Source organism: Hemicordylus capensis, chromosome 6, assembly GCF_027244095.1.
Source record: "Hemicordylus capensis ecotype Gifberg chromosome 6, rHemCap1.1.pri, whole genome shotgun sequence".
Taxonomy (NCBI): domain Eukaryota; kingdom Metazoa; phylum Chordata; class Lepidosauria; order Squamata; family Cordylidae; genus Hemicordylus; species Hemicordylus capensis.
In genome coordinates, this window is record NC_069662.1 from 162,390,915 (window position 1) to 162,413,623 (window position 22,709).

At 43.8% G+C, this 22,709-nt stretch overlaps 1 protein-coding gene across 4 annotated transcripts in view; it reads right to left on the reverse strand.

Annotated features, from left to right (window-relative positions):
• The window catches only part of CTDSPL (CTD small phosphatase like), a 97,759-nt gene that overhangs the window by 35,200 nt on the left and 39,850 nt on the right, over positions 1 to 22,709 (reverse strand). For all 4 annotated transcript variants that reach the window (XR_008310193.1, XM_053263828.1, XM_053263829.1 and 1 more), the window contains exon 2: positions 2,200 to 2,354. Coding sequence is in view for 3 of the 4 variants with exons in the window: in XM_053263828.1 (XP_053119803.1) it covers positions 2,200 to 2,354 (155 nt within the window). In the remaining variant the exon portion in view is untranslated. The remainder of the gene's footprint in view (positions 1 to 2,199; positions 2,355 to 22,709) is intronic.

A 22,709-nucleotide genomic window follows, 5' to 3' on the forward strand; every position in this document is an offset into this window, starting at 1 on the left:
CAAGGCCGTCTGCATCAATTCACCTCTTCATCTAACAAAGATAGGAATTAAGCAAGCAGAATGGCAAATTGTACCTTTCTGCTCCCTACCCGAGAGGGTTAATGGACAGGGGGAAAATCTGCAAGCTCCACTGCCATAAACTTGAGCTGTGAGGAAGTGATATAGCTACAACTGAACAAGGACAAATGTCTCCAGGCCCCCAAGAGAGATGGGGCTGACCAGCTGAGTGACAGTTTGCTCTTTGCCACCTGCCTCTCCAAAGAAGATGGGAGTGGGGAGGAGCCCATCTTCTCTTTTAGTTCCAGGGCCCAATCCAGCTTTGCTATGCCTGTGACAAGTTCTATTTAAGATATTGTCATCAGCCAGCAGATTGCCCCCACTTTATCATCTGCACTTGGGTCTACCACTCTCTGGGAAGGGCTAACCCCCACCCCTGGTTTTGCTTCTTTCCATACGTAACTAACAGAAGCCTGCAGGACTACTACCCTTCTGTCCTTCAGCCAACACAGCCAGGCTTCAGGCTTCTGTCTGCATCACAGTCAGACAGTGAAGGTGGGCATCATGGTCCAAAAGGGTACACAACCTAGTTCTGCATGTAGATTTCCTCATTAGAAGCTGCTGCCTTATAACCCTGAAACTGCTTGTTAAACTCAAAGCCTAAGCTAGGCTTGGGATTTGGCATGGGAGTAGTTGAGGTGTGTGTAGGGTTTGGGGCCCGGGGAAGAGAATCAGATGCATAGACAAATGTTTGTAGCCCAGCTTGGTAGATAGGCAATTGTTTGGATGCCTGTGGGAAGTAAAAGCAAGCATGGGCCCACTACTGAGACAAGAGTACAGATATCACCACGACCATGCTCAGCTAGCTAGAGAGAAGTCATCTATAACTTGACATCCTGTCATTGAGCTAGCTGTGAGTATGGGTGGTGGTTGGCAGCAGAAACCCACAAATACAAGGAGACCTCCCTGAAGTATCTCATAACATTCACACTCCCTTGTCTTCCAATTTTAAGGAAAGTCAGAGAGGAAGCTGCACTGCATGTGGGGAACCTCATCTTCTGATTTACTGCCTCAGCACGGCTCTGTGTTTCCAAGACGCAGCAGTGAGGTGCGGTCCTCCATGGCTTCCTCCATGACTTCCAGCTTGAAGGTTCCAACTGCTATGCAACAACTGTTGTCTATTGATCAATTACCAGCTCATCTCATGTAAGAGTTAAGAAATGCCACTTTGGATCTCTAACTACCTTTGTGCCACTCAAAAACTACCTTTGTGCCACCCCTTCAGCCAATATTTCAAGGAGGAACATTTAAGAAGTGGTCTACAACTCCTTTCATTTGAAGAAGGTAATCGTGGGAAGACAATTGATTTCATGGGTGAAGTATGAAGGACCCAATCCCATAATATTAAGGCCCAGTTCAGATGCCACAGTGCCCAGTAACGAAACTGAAGTCTGATAATCAAAAACACCCATGTGGTTGCATGTCCCCTCCCTTCTTCTCTTTCCCAGTTTGCTCTAATCACAGCATGCCACAATGTCTGAATAAGCCAAACTAAATTTAGCCCTAACCAGGAATTGCTTCCAAACGATGGTTCAAAGGGTTTGCAAGCCATGGTTTGGAGGCAATTCTTGGTTAAGGCTGCCTGATGTTATGGCAAACCATGATTAGACCAAATCAGGAAAATGAGAAGAAGGGATCTTTGAATCAATGAAGACACTGGTCTTCATACCACACATGGGTACTACGTCAGTCCAGTTACATTGCATGTGTGCAACTTGTGCACAAGAATGAGATCACTGAAAAGAATGGGCTTATTCTTGTGTAAATCACTTGCACAACTTAGGCACACATTACTGGACCAATGCACCCTTGTGTAGCATGCCAGCCACTATCTATAAATTATGTTTGCCATCCAGTAGGTAGAGAGATTATATTCTTCAACAACTTCAGTACCCTGTGCATAAACTGCAATTCTATTTTGAAGACAAAAGAGAACTGTTTGATCTAGTGGCTTGAATGTTTAGTGTTATTCCCTCCAAGAAACTATACTGATATACTCATAATTATGTATCAGCATTTTTAACACAGAGAGGGAGCACAGGCAGAACCAAGCACAATTTGTAAATTTTAGATCTGTTCACACAGCTCCAAAACCAAGTCAACCAGAACAAAAAAATAAATCAAGAGCAAAAGGATACAAACCTTCTGAAGTCCGCCATTCTCTTCCACCAGTGGAGGAAGGACATTGGTGCTGTTGGGAGATGGTGGCTCAACATTGTAGTCACGAAAGCAGCAGAATAAAGTGCTGAAGATGCTTCGACTCCTCTGCTTTTTCAAACTGAGATTACATTGGGACGCTGTAAGGGAAAACATTTAAAACTAAGCGTAAATATTTGCTGAACTTTGAGAGAGCAGTTATTCCACATAAAAATCAATATTGCTTTAAAACATCAGCACTGAAAACAAAGGCATTCCATTTGACAATTCACTCTATTTCTACGGAGCAAAGGATTTCTCTATACATAAAGCTTTTCTACTTGTGAAGTAGTGTACTGCTTTTAAATCAACTAGGAGGAGTTATGTTGCTGTTGCGTCTTCCCATGGAGGCTTCTGGTATTCACATTAAAGTACATGGTAATAACTACATGCAATGTACAGTAGTGCATTCCAGAGGGCCATACATAACTGGATTTCCTGAAGTTCATTCCTTTTGCTGCATAGATTCTTAGAGCCACTTCACATATTATGTACACAGAGGGTGACGTAGCCTAGGGGTTTCTTAAAATGATGGTAACAAAATCCAGGAATCACCAGCTCAGGGCGTCAACCAATATACAAGAACAGCTTGCACTCCTTTATAGCTAGCTCAGTAGAACTTTGCTTAGCTGACTCCCATGCCATATCACAAACTGCTTCCTACACTCAGATGAGCTTGCCACGTAGCACTGCTGTTTGAGGAAAACAAGTTTAAAACCTTCACAGGCTTGCAGAACCAATTTGCTGATTCTTTTGATCTTGGCTGTAATCCCAGTTGCTTACCCAGATCACACCATGGTCACATCTGGGATGTGAAATGAGCTCTTGGTTGTAGGCTTTTTGATGACCTTCAGAATGCATGTGTTGGTAATTAAAGTTTGTTTCTTTTAAACAGGACATGCAGAGGCACAAGTAACTCTTGCATTTTTAATGGCTACCAAAAAGGTGGTGTCCAAAGGAGGCCTCAGTAGCACATTCCCTTTCTCTTAAAAATTTCAACTACTTCTTTATACACACCGTTTCAAACAAGCTATTGCAGTGTGGCTGGATTCTCATTCCAGGAATAGTAACATACCGAATCGAGAATCACACAGGTCAGTGAATGACATGGTTACTTTCCAAACCAACACTGTTGAACTTTAGGGCAGTGTGGTGCTGATAGGGGAAGTAATTGAATGATCCATCTAGCCCACATGGTTCCTCAGGTTAGTGCTGTGGACACAGGAATATATCACATGGAAGTAGCAGAAGTTTGTCTGAACAACCTTTATACTGGTTTTAAAAGGAGCAGAGTGTGTGTGTGTGTGTGTGTGTGTGTGTGTGTGTGTGTAAGGCAAATTTCCTTCAATCATTTGTAAAGCAGCATACAGAATTTAAAATATAAAAAGGCATTAAAAGTCATATAGCCTGAAAACAATACAAAGATCAGAGCACATTATTTTATTTTTAAAAACTACTACTGCATTGTTAAATCGCATTTGTACTCCACTTTTCTTTTAGTGAGCTCAGGGTGCCCTGCCAGGATGCAAGTTACCCCACTTCATTTTCACGACAAATCTGTGAGGTCGGTTAAGCTGAGATACTCTGACGTCCAAAGTCAAACCATAAGATTCATGAATAAGGGTCTGATCCCTTATCTTTCTGGTCACAGTGGCTGTAAAAGGCCTCCATAAACTTAAAACATTTTAACCTGCTTATAGAAAGCAGATGAGCTAACCAGAAGGGCCTGTGGGGAGACACTTCTACTGGATAGGTGCCACTATGGAAGAGGCCCTGCCCTGCACCCACAGATAAAATGGTTTAAATCTTTTCTAGTATCTCCATGCATGTTGATCTATTGCACTAATCCGAGTTATCAATCTGAAGTGAAAAGTTATGGGCAAAAGTGATTCCAGATTCATTACTTTGGAATAAGAGATGCAATCTTATGTGTCACTTTCAAGTACACCAAACCATCTATCATTAAAATAACCCATGAAAATTGAATAAATACGGAAATAAATATCAGTGCTACTAAAGTAACTGATTGACCTATAGATATGAATATGCACACTGTCAAGTTGCCAGCTCACTAAGTGATTATGATCAGTTTTTCCATGAAGCAAATTACAGCTGTTTTCACAGTTTGCCTGGAAACTGTTTATTCTTCCCTTTTCTATATTAGAATAAAAGTGTGAGATGAAGTACTGGCCAGCTTGTGCTAAAACCATTAAAATAATGAGTCAGACAGGTCCTTGCATCAGGGAGGTGTGCTTTGAGGAATATTTACCGGAGTATTTTTCTGAACCTTCTGCCTTCAGCTTGTCTGAGTTGCAGAACCCTGTATCTAAACAGCATGTCCCAGAATCTTCTAGGGTACTATATGCAGCACCCTTGATTTCACATGGAGCATTGACCAAGCTTGGTACTATTCTGTGCAAATGTGTGTGCACAGTGGAACACACTCTCCTGCACACTATGATCAGCAGCAGGGCACAAGTTGTCTTTCAAGGAAGCTGATCTGCCATTCCAATATGTTTAGGTATGTATTTCCAAGAAAACTGCTTGGTTTACAAGATACAATATTATTTCTGCAATGGGGTGGAGCAAAGAAGGGGACCCAAGCACTACACTAGAGATGTGCAGAATGTTCTGCACTTGGAGTGATCCACCTCGAAATGAGCCGTTCCAAGTGTTCTGAGCTTGGAACAGAACCACTTTCAAATTAAGGGCTTGTTCCAAACTCGGGTCAGAATGGCCCGTTTTGACTCTCAGTGTTCTGGGTGCCATTTTGGATTCCAAAATGGTGCTCTTCTGGCCTCTGCACACGTGTGGCACCAATCTGCATGGTCAGCACCACCACACAAATGGCTGCCATAGTGCACAGAGGTCAGAAGAACGCTCTTTTGGAATCCAAAATGGTGCTCAGAATGGGGTCATTCCTTCAGAACAACTGGCTCAACTGGTAGTTCTGACAGAATGTTCCGAGGATTTAGCTTTCCATTCTTGGAACAGAATGCTAAGTCAGTTTCATGAACATCCCTACACCACACTATGACATATGGCCACTGCATGAACAAGACATGTTCTAATGTCTCATAGGAACATAAGCACAAATCTGAATGAGCAACCAAACAGTTATACTTTTGCTTCACTGAATCTACAAAATTAGCCCAGATATTCTCAACCTGTACTTTAAACTCAGGTCTGAGTGAATTGGCCCCAGGGTGTCAAATTTGACTAGAGATTACATTACAGAAAACTCTTGAGTGTTGATTTTCTGGAAGCTGGTTTTAGGATCTTGCTACTGCCTAGCACCCCTCAATTCAAGCATCTCAAATCATTAAGCACCTTCAACAGAGGAATGTTACAGCTAAAACAGAACTGTTGCACTGTGTTTCAGCACTGCTGTTTCTGTGCAAGGAGATGAGTAATTGACAGACAACACTGAACAGCACATGGACACTGCTAATGATGCCATTCTATATACAGCTGACTACAGAGAGCTCGTTCATTATTTTTTCCCCTTCTTCTACAAAAATGTCCTTAATACCTTCAATTTAATAAAAAGTACTAACCACAAATAGTTAAACACATCAAGGTTCCCACAAAGACAATTTGGCTTGTGCAGTTTGCACTGAAGAATCAGGTGTGGCCTCAAATGAACCTTGCTAGGTTTTATTTCAGCAGGAGAGCGGTTTTCATTGTGAGGAAGTTGGGCTTTTGAGTTACGCTTGTAAAACTAGGAGGGTTGTTGTCTACTTTCATCCAGACAGGATGTGAACAAATCAGTTCAGGCATCTGAATTTTGGGGCTGAAATAAAAGCAGTTTTTGAACAAAAGAAGTACCATTGTGAGTAACGGAAAGAGGATATTTTACTAAAATTCACACTAGGTCTTCAGTCTGAACAAAAATATTGTACATAGTGGCGAACATCCTTACAAAGTGGGCCCACTGAGGGACTGAGAGCCCTCATCCAACTCCCCCAGTCCCCCTGCATGCATACTGCTGTACCAGGTCCTTGGAGTTCAGAGCACTCCACAAGTGCTCTGTAAGATCAGAAATATGTCACTGAGGGCCAGCAACCTGTTTCCAATCTTACCGAGTGCTTCTGGAGCATGGCGGGGGGGGGGCACTCTGAACTCTTAAGGGCTCTGGTGCAACAGTATGCATTCAGGGGGACTGGGGAGTTGGATGAGCGCTGCCAGAACATCCCTGCAGTCCCTCATGGCACTCTTGCTTCATTAGGAACATAGGAAGCTGACTTATACCAAGTCAGATCACTGGTCCATTTAGCTCTGTGTTGTCTACACTGACTGGCCATGGTTCTTCAAGGTTTGAGCAGGAGCCTTTCCCAGCCCTACCTGGAGATGCTGGCAGGAACTGAACTGGGGACCTCCTGCATGCTAGGCAGATGCTCTACCACTGAGCTATAACAGTCCCATCCCAGGATGGCAGCCAGTGTTTGGACTCTAAATAAATGAGAGCAAGCAAGATTCCCGTGGATGGCTGGCTATGAAGGGTTTGTCCTTTCAGGGATTCACCTTCCCTAGAGTAGCAGATCACTGACAGGTAGGTGGACTAGGCCCAAGAATGATGGATCTTCTAGCCCGTACTATTAGTCACTAGTGCTGAAGAGCTTCATGTAGTCTTTCCCAGGACAAGTAAAGTGATACATGAGAATATACGCACATCCAACAAACAGCAGCACCCATGTTTTCCGCTGTTTCTTCTCCCTTCTGGAACTGGCATCCTTATAGGCAACAAGATTGTCATGTGTCAAGCATTTCACACTGTTCAGCTGTACTCAGCTCTAATTAAAGTGAAGAGACAGGCTGCTCACCCAGCATTATTTGCTCTTCAACAAGAACTAAGCACACTGGAGTTTTTGTGTGAGGGTGGCGGGGTGGGGGTGGGGGGGGGAGGAGATATTTAGGGATGATGTTTTAAGAAACGAGAAAGCAGTAGCGACAGTCCTGAATCAGTGCTCGGATGTGTTAGGCTGGATGAGGGTTTTCAGTGAACTGAAATTAAATCTAGACAGACAGTTTCTCCGGGTTAAGGGATCTACTGACTGAGGAGTGAGATATCAAGCCTCTTCTGGATGGGTTAACACTGCCCTTGAAATAGCAGGTCCGCAGCCTGGGAATGCTCCTGGACTCAGCTTTGCTCCTGGATGCCCAGCTGGGCAGAGGCTCCTTTGCCCAGCTTCGGCTGGTGTGCCAACTGCACTCATTCCTGGGGTAGGTGGACCTGGCTATGCTGATCCCTGCCCTTTTCACCTCTCATCTAGACCACTGCTGTGCACTCTATAGGAGGCTGCCCTCTGAAGACCCTTCAGAAATTACAGCTGGTATAGAATGTGAATGCAACAGTCCTGATGGGCGCCAGGCACTCTGATCACATTGCTACTGAATTAGCTGCACTGGTTACCAGGGTGGGGTTTTGATTCAGTCCAAGTGCTGACTACCACCATTAAAGCCCAGCTTAGGGCCAAGGATTTTTAAATGGTCTGCTTCCTATCCCAATGGTCATTGCCCTAGACAGACTTATGACCATGTCATACTTCTGTTCAGCCATACAGATTTTGAAAGATGCGAATATATACACTATAGGCATTATCTCTGACCTGTGCAACCCAGGATGTACGTGTTGACTGGATCTGGATATGACCTTCTGTTCTGTTTTTACCCACTCTGTGAATGTTACTTCTCCCAGAGACAGGTTTTTGATAGAAGTGGGTAGTCCTTTTCTGAGCCCTGTACTTCCTGAGAGTGGATATTTATTTATTCTAACAATGTATATTGATTGATTGATTGATTATACCACCTGACTCTGGAGGCTCCAGACAGTTCACAAAAACAAAAACAATTAAAAGATTGAAAAATCTAATATGTTCAAAAATTACAGCAATTTAAAAACAGCAATTAAATATCCCCCTGCCAAAAAAAAAAAAAATTCAAGGTGGCTTGTAATATTTTTTTTAGAACCATAGTACAAATATACAAACACTCTAATGCAGCAATAAAACCACAAGCACACCAAACTGCAGAAAAACAAATTCTAACAAGCAGAAACCATCTATAAAGTATGAGGGAAGGCCTGTTGGAAAAGGAAAGCTTTAAATTTCCACCTATAACTGGATAGGAAGTGGAGCAGTCTGAGTTTGGGGAAAGAGGTTCCAGAGGGCCAGGACCAAAGGAAGCCTTACTCACAGTGTGTCACACCTGCCAAGCTACAGATGGTGACCAGACACATTAGAGTCTCTCTCTCTCTCTCTCTGAAGGATCTTATGGGCTGGTCAGACAAACCTTTGAGAAATGCCAAACATCTTAGGGGGTTAAATAGGAGTAAGGTTTTCATGGCACACCAGCATCTAGGCCATATTGAACCATACACCAGCTATTTCAAGCAAGCAACTAAGATTCCATGCAATTTACACATAAAGCAGGTTCCAACTGTTATGGTCTTGAAGACTGCAAGCCTGACTTAATACACACAGACAGACACACCCAAAGCCTGGGAAGCTACAGTTTAAAGTCTTGCACTGTCCAACAGCAACCACACATCCTGCATTCAACAATTTGCCTTGAGGCCAATCAAATTCAAGGTTGATTTCTCCAATGATGTTCAAGCAAATATTTTTAGTTACTATCCAATCTTCTATAAGTCATATTTTTTGGTTCAAATCCAAGTTACTTTTGTGTAGTACTAAATCATCATCATGTTGAGGCCACAGTTTAGTAGCCATTATGGAGCCAGAGAGGATGATAAACCATAGCTGTGCAAAAGGTGATGCAGCAGGAGAGAAAAGCAAGCCCTACCTTGCACAGTGGCCCATTGTTTAAATGCAGTCAACAAGACAAATGCTCCACTGGGATTTGCAATTCTGGGCCAGCCACGCTACTCTTGTTTGGTCTGTATTAGTACACAGATTTCTTGATCTTTGTGCTGGCCAAGTTCAGTGCTACTCATATTTTATAGCAGTGCAAAGTCAGACATCAGCTTCACTTATGGGTAAGCTTTTGCATTACATTTCTTGAGAGTGTCTGTGAACTAGCCTTGCAATTTGCTGCATGCCTCAAGCATATGGGATGAGTCTTTTCTTACACACATGACCTGCAGTTACTACTCCAGCCACACGGAAAGCATGGCGCATGGTGTCCGATTCCTGCCCGCCTATCCCTAAGGCCACAAGCTTCGGATTCCTGGTACATGACAGCAGCAGTTAAGAGTCCCCAGCAGGACTGCGGGAGGAAGAGGGGGGGAGCTAATGTCATGTTTCTTACTGCTGTGGTCTCACTCAAACCTAAGAAAAAATTTAAGTGCACAGGAGTTAATATTTTTCTAGAAGGAATCTACCAACCAGCATGAAGGGAGGAAAAGCTTAGTCTATGAAAATTATATACACACACACACAATTCCGAGAAAGCAAAGTATTTCAAGAATTCACAGTATTTGGACTCCAAGCCGATGGTTCCAAATGATTATGTGAAGTACTAATTAAGCAACAGATGGGAGCCTTGCTGCTTTGCAGATAAGATTTTGCTACCATTCCACAAGATGTGCCCTGCACTGACTCAGACCTCCTCCTGGAGACACGCTCCAGTCTAAATAGCAATATGACTTTTAAAGCCAATATAGCCTCATGCAGAAGCAATATTCTTCCCAAATACACAATATTTTAAACATAATCTGCTAGTGTAGAGAGGCTCTCCCAGTACCCACGGAAGACAGACCCCGGATTCTAGTATGTGGGTTAAAATAAAACCACACACAAACACACACACGAAAGAATATTTCAATAGTAATCCATGTTAAGGGAGAAGAAGCACATAGCCAAGTATGTTCCGCATAGATGAGCAAGGGCAGGCCACTGCACGTCCCAATGACAAACTGGCTTGTCCAACTACCTCTAAATTCCTATCCTCTAAACGTAATCTTAAAATGACAGAACATGCAGAGGACATCATAAAAGCAACAATGACAAGTTGGATATAAAAACAAAAGCCAGTGCATAATGTCAGCAGTAGCCTCACAGTGGTAAGGAATGCATACACACCAACGGACAACATGGAAAATTGCAGAAGTAAATAACCTGTGTAGTACACTGGAGACATTCAATGTATAATCAGAGCAATCATTACAACAGGCCTATAAAGTCAGCCAATATTGCCCTCATATTGCAGACGGCAGAGAGCGCAGTAGTTTGCTGACTGAGCCAAACTACTGAGCTCATGTGAGATTAGACATGAACTAGAGGCTTGTCTCACAGTTCACTCGCTGAGTCACTAGGCTACAACAGTGTATGGAACCCGGAGTCAGTCCTCCGTGCTACACCTACAAAATAGACACACACACCCCGGAATTTAGCTAAAACAGCCCTCTTCATCCAGTAGAAACTACAGATGGAGGGGCACTTCCAGGACCAAGAAAAATGCTAGTTTGGGGCTGTCAGCAAGGTGCAACTGGCTGCAGCCCTTTCCAGGGATTTACTTCAGAATATCCTGGCCATTTGATTCCATACACACAATGCTCTAGGAGGCATAAAGGCAGGCACAGGAACTCCCTTGGAGAACTGAAAATACAATCCAGATCTTTGAGATTCCAGAACAGGCTGAGTTTCCAGCACTTTGAGAGAAGATGGTGATGGTGATGATAGAAGTTTCATCTAAGGAGAAGGAACATAGGAAGCTGCCATATACCGAGTCAGGCCATTGGTCTATCTAGTTCGGTATTGTCTTCACAGACTGGCAGTGGCTCCTACAAGGTTGCAGGCAGGAATCTCTCTCAGCCCTATCTTGGAGATGCTGCCAGGGAGGGAACTTGAAACCTTCCGCTCTTCCCAGAACGGCTCCATCCCCTGAGGGGAATATCTTCCAGTGCTCACACTTCTAGTCTCCCATTCATATGCAACCAAGGCAGACCCTGCTTAGCTAAGGGGACATGTCATGCTTGCTGCCACAAGACCAGCTCTCCTCTCCAAGGAAAAAGAAACTGGATCCCCTCACAGCCAAAAGGAGCAAGAGAATTCGAGTTTACCTGGAAACTCAGGCCTCTTAACTGTGGTGATTCAGTAGTAAGCAGAAAACACTCACCACTTGCCTAGACACATTCGAGCTGCATTCCAGAAACACATCTACCTGTAGGGGTGTGCACAAACCGGTTCAAGGCAAAATGGGTCAGTTTGATTGTGAAACGACCTGGAGGCGGTTTGGTCCGCAATCAAACTGAACTTACTGCACCCTCACCCTTCCTTCCTTCCGAAATTGGAAGGCCTGACCAAATGAGGAGAACAGAAAGGAACACAAACTCTGGCAAAAGAAATGCAATGTGACAATAAAGGAGGCAAAAAGAGAGTGTGAGGAACATTTAGCTAAAAGAATTTGTGTCTGTCTTCACAGCAGAGGATACCGAACATGAACCCTAACCCTGAACCAGGCTTTTCAGGGATGGAGGCTAAAGAACTGAGTCAGAAGTGACAAGAGATGATGTTCTAAACTGGAAAAACTGAAAACTAGCAAATCGCCAGGGCCGGATGGCATCCATCCAAGTGTTCTCAAAGAACTCAAATGTGAAATTGCCAACCTCCGTGCTAAAATATATAACTTATCCCTGCAATCGAGCTCTGTACCGGAGAACTGGAAAGTAGCCAATGTAACACCGATTTTCAAAAAAGAATCAAGGGGTGATCCAGGAAATTACAGGCCGGTTAGCTTAACATCCGTTCCAGACAAATTGATGGAAAGCATCCTCAAGGATAAAATTGTAAAGCACATAGAAGAACAGGCCCTACTGGGAGAGAACCAGCATGGCTTCCGCAAAGGTAAATCTTGCCTCACAAAACTTTTGGAGTTCTTTGAAAGTGTCAACAAGTGTGTGGATCAAGGTGATCCAGTTGACATATTATGCCTGGACTTCCAAAAAGCTTTAGACAAAGTTCATCATCAAAGACTCCCGGGAAAACTTAGCAGTCAGGGGATAAGGGGACAAGTACATGTGTGGATTGCTAACTGGTTGAAAGACAGGAAACAGATGGTAGGGATAAATGGAGAGTTTTCAAAATGGAGGGAAGTAAGAAGTGGGGTCCCCCAGGGATCTGTACTGGGACCGGTGCTTTTTAATTTATTCATAAATGATCTAGAAGCAGGGGTAAGCAGCGATGTGGCCAAATTTGCAGGTGATACCAAACTCTTCTGGGTAGTGAAATCCAAAATGGATTGTGAGGAGCTCCAAAAGGATCTCTCCAAACTGGGTGAGTGAGAGATGAAATAGCAAATGCGGTTCAGTGTTGGCAAGTGTAAAGTGATGCACATTGGGAAGAAAACCCCCAAATTCATATATACGCTGATGGGACCTGAGCTGTTGGTGACTGACCAGGAGAGGGATCTTGGGGTCATGGTGGACAGCTCGTTGAAAGTGTCAGCTCAATGTGCAGCAGCTGTGAAAAAGGCCAATTCCATGCTAGGGATAATTAGGAAGGGGGTTGAAAATGAAACTGCTAATATTATAATGCCCTTATACAAAACTATGGTGCGACCACACCTGGAGTACTGCGTACAATTCTGGTCACCACATCTAAAAAAGGACATTGTTGAACTGGAAAAGGTGCAGAAGAGGGCAACCAAGATGATCGGGGCCTAGAGCACCTTTCTTATGAGGCAAGGCTACAACACCTGGGGCTATTTAGTTTAAGACAACTGCGGGGAGACATGATAGAGGTCTATAAAATCATGCATGGTGTGGAGAAAGTGGATAGAGAGACATTCATCTCCCTCTCACATAACACTAGAACCAGGGGTCACTCCATGTAATTGATTGCCAGTAGGTCTAGGACCAACAAACGGAAGCATTTTTTCACACAATGCATAATCAATTTGTGGAATTCCTTGCCACAAGATCTGGTGACAGCCAACAACCTGGATGGCTTTAAGAGGAGTATGGATATCTTTACGGAGGAGGGGTCTATCAATGGCTACTAGTCGGAGGGCTACAGGCCACCTCCAGCTTCAAAGGCAGGATGCCTCTGAGTACCAGTTGCAGGGGAGTAACAGCAGGAGAGAGGGCATGCCCTCAACTCCTGCCTGTGGCTTCCAGTGGCATCTGGTGGGCCACTGTGTGAAACAGGATGCTGGACTAGATGGGCCTCCTTGGGCCTGATACAGCAAGACTGTTCTTACGTTCTTACTGGTCCTTAAGGCTTCTAAAGGCCCTTACCAGTCTGAGGGTAGCCTCACCAGATTCCCCTTTGCAAGCATAGCCTCCTAGAACCATCAAATTGGTTGAACCAAACCAGGTCACAGACTGGCGGTTTGATTCAAATTCAGCTTGAATTTGAACCGAACTGCCCTAAATAGTTCCATGCACACCCCTATCTACTTGTGCATTTTTTATGATCCACTTCACAGCAAGTTTAATTGTTGATTTATTTCCTATAAACTGATGCCCATCTAAGCTGCAATTTATAATGGGAGTGTCATATGCTGAAGGGTTACTTCAGTTTAATAAGTATATTCCTCTCCACAGCACACTGCTGTTCGGGGCAGCTTACAATAAAAGAGTAAAAACATAATGTGCACAACGAAATTAGGCGCATAGCTATAATTAAACAAGCGAGCACAAATGTCCCTGGGCCCCTGAAGGAGGGGGCCCCACCAGCTGGGTAAGAAGCTGCTCTTCACTGTTGATGTAATATGAATCTGTAAGATGGCCGTAGTATATGTTTAAAGAGTGTTTGTGCCAGGGAAATGCATGCACACAAGAGAGTGTGCGTGAGAGTGTGGGGTGGAGTCAGCATGTGTGAGGCATGTGTGATATTTTCATTGAAGAGATAGGGTGTGCTGACAATGTTTTCTTCTTCACCATGTGCATGTACAAGAACCATGTGTTCTCGTACCATGTACAAGTGTAACACCTTGTAGCAGGTTAAACAAGGGAGACTACAAGCACAAAGACTTTAACAGTGCAACAATTATTAGCCAGACCATCCCCCCCGCGTCTGACGTCAGACACGGGGGGCAGGGTCAGCGGGGCTGCCACCATGGCCGCACACAGGCCACCGGCGGTCAGGCTCCGCCACTGGCCATGGCTCTCTGGCACCTTGGATTTCTCAGGCCCTGCTTTAGGCATCTTCCCTCCTCAGAGAGGCTCCTGCTCTTATCAGCTTTGTACAGGAGCAAGCGGTCATCAAAAGATTTTGTTGCCACTAACAGCAGCATTTGTGGAACCCTGTCGTCATGGTTTTATTCTGCTGGATATAGATCCGATTTTGACCATATGGTGGTGGGGTTTTGTGCCACATGGAGTCATCCTTAGAACTCAGGTTTGTTGCTCCCCAGCAGGTTCCCAGCCTTTTAAAGAAAAGTCCTTCCTTCTAGTAAAGGGAGTTTTCCATCAATCTAGACATTACTAATTACAGAAAGTATGCATTACCCTTGTATTGCTTACTCACCCACAAGCCCTTTCCTAACACCCTTTAGAACTTCCCCAATAACACTTCCATTATGCTACAAGAGCAGCTGTTCACAGGGATGCTGCTGTAAATTAACTCCAAAATCACTGCTCAGCAAATAACTCAGGGGTTCATTGCTGTGCAGTGACCTCATAGCTAGCACACTTCCCAGGCAGCACGAATAGCTGCTGAGCAGTAGCCAGGGTAATGAGGTGCGAATGGTGCAGTTTGCAGAGCAGCTCAGCCAGTATTTCTAGAGCTCTGGCCCAAGAGTTCAATTAGAAACAAATAAGGGGCAATTCTGGAAACTGCTTCTCCCTGTTGCGAAGGAATACTGGGTTCCTGCCTGTAAATCCTTCTTAGAAAAAGAGATGTGGCTTCTGCATCCCGACCCCATATTTCCACAGGATGGTTGCAACACATCACACCAGAATCAGCCTGCAGGAAACCACTAAGTGGTGACGCCTCTGTGCTCCAACTCCTTGAGGATGGATTCCTCATGTTAGGCGGTCAAAGTTTCTACATTTGTTCTTGCATTTTGCCACACTCAATTTAACCAACAATCCCACCAACTCCAGATAGATAGATAGATAGATAGATAGATATAACCAGTGCCTTCCTTTTCAAAACAAAATGCCCAAGGTTGCTCACATGAACATTTTATAAAATGAAACAGAGGAGAGGAGGCTGGTAACAAAATCACTGGGAAGAGCAGGAAACAGGAAAAGTAGACACAGCACAGCAATCCATCATATGGACCAAGAGTCTGTAGGAATAAGTCAGTCTAAGCAGGAGGTGAATACCATGCAGGACCAGGGTAGAGGAATCTCTCAGCTCCACAGCCTGCGCACAGCAACAGAGAAGGCCCTTCATGATGTCCCTGTCAGCTGCAGCTGTGATAGCGACAAGACACACAGAAAGTCTCTGGCAGCAGATCTCAGTGGATGGGCAGCTTCACGTGCAAGGATGTGATATTAAGAAGATAAATAGCACTTACATTTATATACCGCTCTATAGCTGGAAGCTCTCTAAGCGGTTTACAATGATTTAGCATATTGCCCCCCAACATTCTGGGTACTCATTTTACCGACCTCGGAAGGATGGAAGGCTGAGTCAACCTTGAGCCCCTTAGTGATGGTGGGGGGGATATCATAGCAGTTCTCAAATATCTGAAGGGCTGTCACATAGGAGTGGATTTGTCCTCTGTTGCTCCTGAGTGCAGGACTAGACCCAACAGGCTGAAATTATATTACAAGCAAGCAGGTTCCGTAGAGACATTAGGAAGAATTTCCTAGTTTTCCAACTCTAAGAGATGTTTGACAGTGCAACAGTCTGCCACCCACAATGATGAGCTCCCCTTCACTAGAGGTTTTCAGTCAGAGGCTGGACAGTCAGCAGTTTGTTTATTTAAAGTATTTATACCCCATCTTCTAGTCCACTACTGCTCGGAGCGGCTCACAGCATCAACAACATAAATACAATGTGAAACAAAACCTTAATAAAGTTAAACGAGTTAAAAGAACAAACTAAAACCATATTTAAAATTATAATTTTTTAAAGGTTCAAATTAAAATTGAATAAATAGCTAAAAACTGAGAACTATAAAAGCTAAAGAACCTACTAGATATAAGCAGCAGACAGAACATTAAAAAGCTTCTTGGTAGCTTGTGGTAGCAAGCATGACTTGTCCCCTTAGCTAAGCAGGGTCCACCCTGGTTGCATATGAAAGGGAGACTAGAAGTGTGAGCACTGTAAGGTATTCCCCTCAGGGGATGGAGCCACTCTGAGAAGAGCATCTAGGTTCACCGTTTCCCTCCCTGGCATCTCCAAGATAGGACAGAGAGATTCCTGCTTGCAACCTTGGAAAAGCCACTGCCAGTTTGTGTAGACAATACTGAGCTAGATGGACCAATGGTCTGACTCAGATAATGGCAGCTTCCTATGTTCATAACAACTGGTCTTGTCATACTTCCCTTCAGTTATGGACACACAACTCTTGGCTTCAAACTTGCATGAAAGGTCTACAGTCCCTCTCTATGGCAGCTTCCTCTGCTCCTATGTTCTTTTAAAAGTTTTTAATTGTGTGTTTTGTTTTGTTTTTACCGCTGAGGGAGGGAGCATGGCAAAGCTCTTGGGAAGGGTGTTCCAAAGCCGAGGTGCCACTCGAAAAGCCCTGTCTCTAGTCCCCACCAAGGGGATCTCTTTTAGTGGTGGGGCCATGAGCAAGGCCCAAGATGCCGAATGGGGCCCCTAGCAGATTCATATGGGCAAATGAGGTCAGACAGGTACCCTGGCCCCAAGCCAGGAGCTTTAAAGGTCAAGACCAGCATCTTGAATCTAACCCAGAACAGACTGGTAACCAATGAAGCTGCCACAGGATGGGTGACACACTCATGAAGTGACCTGCGCCCAAGAGCATTCTTGCAGCAGCGTACTGGACCAGACAAAGCTTCCAGAGAGTCCTACATGGGGCAGCCCCATGTAGAGTGCATTGTAGTAGTCCAATCTGGACATTCCCAAAGCATGAGTGACTGAGGTCAGGTCCGACTTCTCCAAGTTAGGGTCGCAGCTGGCATACCAGCTGTAGCTGGTAAAAGGCACCTCTGCACACCGCTGCCACCTGCACCTCCAAGGAAAGTGTCAGGTCCAGAAACACCCCCAAGCTGTGGACTTTGTCTTTCAGAGGGAGTGTGGCCCCTCAACCCAGAGAGAGCACTTGTCTTTTATCTGGATTAAGTTTCAGCTTGTTTGCCACCATCCAATCTAGAACAGCCTCCAAACCCTGGTTCATAGCATCCACTGCCTCCCTGGTGTCTGCTGACTTCAAAAGGTAGGTAAATCTGGGTGTCATTCACACCCAGCGATGACCTCTACCAGGTTAAACAAAATAGATTCCTGTGGCACCCCATAGGTCAAGGGGTGGAGCAGGTATCCCCCATCACCACCTTCTAAGTATGACCCTCCAGGTAGGAGTGGAGCCACTGTATAATAATCGTGCCCCCAAATCCCAACCTGGAGAAACGACGCAGAATGACACCATGGCTGATGTTATCAAAAACCACTGAGAGGTCCAGGAGAATCAGTTTCACACTCCCTCTATCTCCCAGCATAGGCCATCCAACCAGGGTGACCAGAGCAGTTTCCATCCTGCATCCAAGCCAGAAGCCAGACAAGAAAGGGTCTAAGTAATCAGATTCCAGTTTCCTGCACCAAGGGGGTGGGGTAGGGTGGAAGACTAAGAGACCTCCAAGGTTCCTTTTATTGGAGTTAATTGCACAGTTTCTGTTAGGGGTGTGTATGGAACAGGTTTCCACAGTTCGGTCCAGATTTGCACTGGGCTGTGGTCCATGAACTGGTTTGGTCAAGCCGACTGGGTGGTTCGAGGGAACAATGCTTGTAAAGGAGAATCTGGTGAGGATTCCCCTTTATGATCAAAGGGGAAGCCTTCACAAAAGGCTCCTAAAGGGCATCTTTCTGAAGTTGGCGCTTCTCCTGAGCTAAGGTCAAGCTCAGTGTGCACCATCTAGATTAAGACACTTTAATTTAAAATTATTTCACACTTTCAACTCTACAATTCCATGTATTCTGATCCCAAGCCATGCAAGGCTTTAAAGGCAATGACCAGCACTTTGAATTGAGTCTGGAAAAGGAGCAGAAGCCAGAGAAGCTGCTGTAAGAGAGGAGCCACATGCCCCAAAAGAAAGAAAAACCTGCTGCAGTCAGCATTTTAGCAGCTGTGCACTATCTGGAGTTTGAACGTTTTTCAAAGGCAGCCCAAAGTACAGTGCATTGTAGTTATAAAATGAAATTAAAAAATAAATAAATCTGGTACTGAACAGTTGACCAACAGAGGTACTTCCACACACTGTTTTCATGAAGGAGGCTATGGTTAAGCAATTGATAATACTTAACGGGCTCCTCCTACCCTCTGATTTTACCATGTACATTTCATCTCTGAATAATCAGTTTACAAATTAATACTTTACCACTAACTAAAATAGCATTCCTCCAGCTTTCCAACTTTAAAATGAGACATTTATAGATGTTCATTAATGTTTCTTGCATCAAACTGAAATTCATTCCACTTTTTCATGGTCTCTCAAAATATCCTCTGGGGCAGTAACATAAAACCAAGATGGAGAATATAAACAAGAGGAATCCTTTAAAAACAAACAAGTTGGAGCTTCAAGGGAGTTGCAAAATTCATTAGCTGCATGAATATTGCACGTTTGTGGAACACAGTACAAGTAGCATGCAAGTCTTTGTCTGAAGGTCGGATGAGAGATTACAGTGAAAAAAAGAATGTCCTTGTTATCTCTTTTTACACACCTATATATGCAAAACTCAAGCATATGCAGGTGCTTTTTATCAGTTTCAGCTGATATGCCAGCTGCGTCCGTTTCTTGAGATAAATGATCTCAGAACAGTGATATATCTTACTGGTCACCTCCAGACTTGACTACTGCAATGCACTCTATGTGGGGCTGCCTTTGTACATAGTCTGGAAACAGCAGTTTGCCCAGAATGCGGCAGCCAGGTTGATCTCTGGGTCCTCTCGGAGAGACCATATCACTCCTATCTTAAAAGATCTACACTGGCTGCTGGTAAGTTTCCGGGCAAAGTACAAGGTTTTTGTTATAACCTATAAAGCCCTAAACAACTTGGGCCCTGGGTATTTAAGAGAACGTCTTCTCTGCTATGAACCACACCGCCCATTGAGATAATCTGGAGAGATTTGTCTGCAGTTGCCACCAGCTCGTCTGGTGGCTACTCGGGGATGGGCCTTCTCCATTGCTGCCCTGAAGCTTTGGAACACACTTCCTGCTGAAATAAGAGCCACCCCAACTCTTACAACTTTTTAAAAGGCCGTCAAATCGCATTTGTTCACCCAGGCTTTTAATTAGATATTATTTTAATTGTGTTTTAATAGTTTTAATGTTTTAAATTTTAATTTTTGAAATGTTTTAATCTTTTCATTGGTTGTTTTTATTGTTTTGTTGTAAACCGCCCAGAGAACTTGTGTTTTGGACAGAATAAAAATTGTGTTAAATAAGTAAATAAATATGGGGAGAGAGGGTACACTTCACTCTGGCCTGGAGGTCTAGAGAACTCCAGTCTGGGCTGTAAGCCTATTACTCAAGGAAAAAATGAGGTAGATTGTAGATTATGCTTATGAGTGTTTTTGCAAACTTATTGCCCTCAATTTGCATGGAGTGTACAGCTCTTGTAAGACATGCTAGAGGCAAATAACAGTGAGCTTATCTAGATCCTGCTGTAGCACACACTTGACAGGAAATGCTGTAGTTCTTTAGAGAGTGTGTCAAGAAGGGTGGCACACTATCTCACAAACTACAAGTTCTAGAGTTCCTTGGTTTGTTGGCACTTCCTATGCAAGAGGAGCCAACAGAGTGTAGCATCTTAGAAGGGATACTGAAATCCCAGGAACAGTAGGAGCCAGTGCCTCTGATAGGATTTACAATACATGCAAGTCAATTGGTTAGGTCTCTAATCTCTACGGAACATAGAAGAACCGACACTACATCCCAGGCAAAAGGAACAAAGTCTAAAGGGCACCTATCACTTGTGCATAATAGCCATACATATCATGTCTGGCTATAAATATAAGGAAGGCAGTCAGAAATGTAAGGAGCTTAGACAAAGGGACCTAAAGCACCACCAATAAATCCCTTCTTTTCTTTTATTCAAAACAGATAAGGCCTTTGAGAATGGGGCTCATGTTACAAATGCTAACTGAGGCACCTTTTTAGTGGTCATTGAACCGGGGGAGAGCAACTGGCCCTATCCATCCCCAGCACAGCATCCCTTCAGTGGCTGTTGCTGGTGTCTGTCTTATATTTCTTTTTTAGATTGTGAGCTCTTTGGGGACAGGGGGTCACTTTATATCTATGTAAACTGCTTCGGGAACTTTGGTTGAAAAGCGGTATATAAATATTCATTGTATTGGTATTCGTATTTCTACCAAGCTCAGGAACTGTGTAAATATATAGAATAGTTATAAAAACTATCTGGCTTTTTTAACCCCCTTGCCTTGATCCAGCTGCATATAAGTAGGCTTCCATCCACTTACCCCTTGCTGAATCTACAACTAAAGACAAAGATGCACATTCAAATGTAGTTGCTCTCTATTCATGCCACATTACTTTCAATAGAACGCACGTTTTAAGTACCACCATCAACCTTCTGGCACAACTAGTCACATACAAATATCTTTTTATGCATTGCTATAGCTGAGCCCAAGAACACTGAATCTAGTTAACATTATGGTTTTTACATGGAGTATTAATTGAGCAGGCAATGGAGAACCAGTTTCCCCCCTAGTCATTCAATACTTTACTCCAGTAACATCACTTTCAAACCACTTTAGCACTGAGCAAGACATAGTTCTAATCTAAGCAACCATCAGTCTCCCTTTTTAATCAGAATTAAAGCACGACAGTCTTTTCAGCTTTATACCCATATATGTACGCCATAGGAAAGTGCAATGAACATGAATTCATTGTTGCAGGGCATTAACACTGACTCAGAAAGCCTAATACGATGATATCTGTCACCCAGATCATTTTTTTCTGTTTCCCCTTTTCTGTCAAATAGTTCACGAATTATGTAATATATTCCCAAGGCTAACTGGAAGCAACTGAGAGCACCTAAATTCAACATGTGCTTCCTGTTTCCCATTCAATACTTTTTTTTTAAAAAAAAGTAATACATTCCACATATTGTTCGCACTATAGCCCTGGACAAGATTTTAATTAAAAGAGTTTTTACTTGATCCAGAATGTATTTCAGTTTGAGGAGGGTGTATGTACATGGTCTCAACTATGGCCAGTGCAAAAATTATTAAGACACGCCTTGTAAAAGCGATAATGGAGTTGCTGACTCCAAGAATCGATCATGCAGTAGCACTTTTGAAATGTGCATGCACATCGGGTGCATGTACAAGCTTCAAGGGCAAGAAAGTTTTGGATCTTGGACAAATGTTTACCCTGCACAACTCCCCCTTTGGCTGCCATGGAGACCAGAACCATGACAGAACACTGCCTTTTAAGAACCACTTCCCAAGAGTAAGCTTACACGGTCCAAACCAGGAAAGAATCAGTGTGTTGCTTTGGATAAGGGTCCATCGTTGTCATCGTCAACATCCTTCTGGAATCAACATACTTCTAAGCAAGCTACAGGAGGAATTGCTTGATGTTTTAGGTGCACCTGTCCTTGCCAACCTGCATCCTGTAGTGAGCATGAGCACAGATCAGTGAAAACAAAATAAAACTGTTATACAAGCATATGAAGCCAACCTATACTAAAGCCAGACTATTGGTCCACCTAGTTCAGTAGTGTCTATACCGAATGGCATTAACAGCTCTCGTGGGTCTCAGGAAGAGGTCTTTCCCAGCAATACTCAGAGATGCCAAAGACTGATCCCTTCCTCAACAGCAAAATGCATTAGCCATTGCAAGAATCTTTTTGCATTAGGGATGTTCACCTGCATTTCCAAAGTGTGGGACTCCACAGAGGTAAACTCCAGAGGAAAACTGTTAAATATGGTCCCCTCAGAAGATATACACTGTAACGTATTCCACTTTGGCCTATTAGCACTTACGACTTAAGTTGCTTTTCTGAGCAAAGCCGACAACTACATCCGAGACAGCAAAATCTGCTTAGCCTCTCATCTTCCACACTGGACCAAATGAGCCTATACTAACATGGGACACTGAATCCGAATGCTGGGCATAGTAATACACATGACAACCAGTCCTCCCTCTTCTGGATTGTTCTATATTCTGGACACAGTGCATCTCCCCTTACTTACTAGAATACATGTCATTCCGGGTGCCTCTTCATAGCAAGCAAACTTCCACGAAGAATGGCACCAAATGAAGTTGGAGTACATTTGCTAGCTTATTTCTCAAAATGGCAATGCTGTTTTGTTTTTTGTTCAACATAACAGGCGGAATTCTTTTCCTCAGCAGAAAAGGATGTTTGGATTCTGTGGCTGCATCTGCTGTT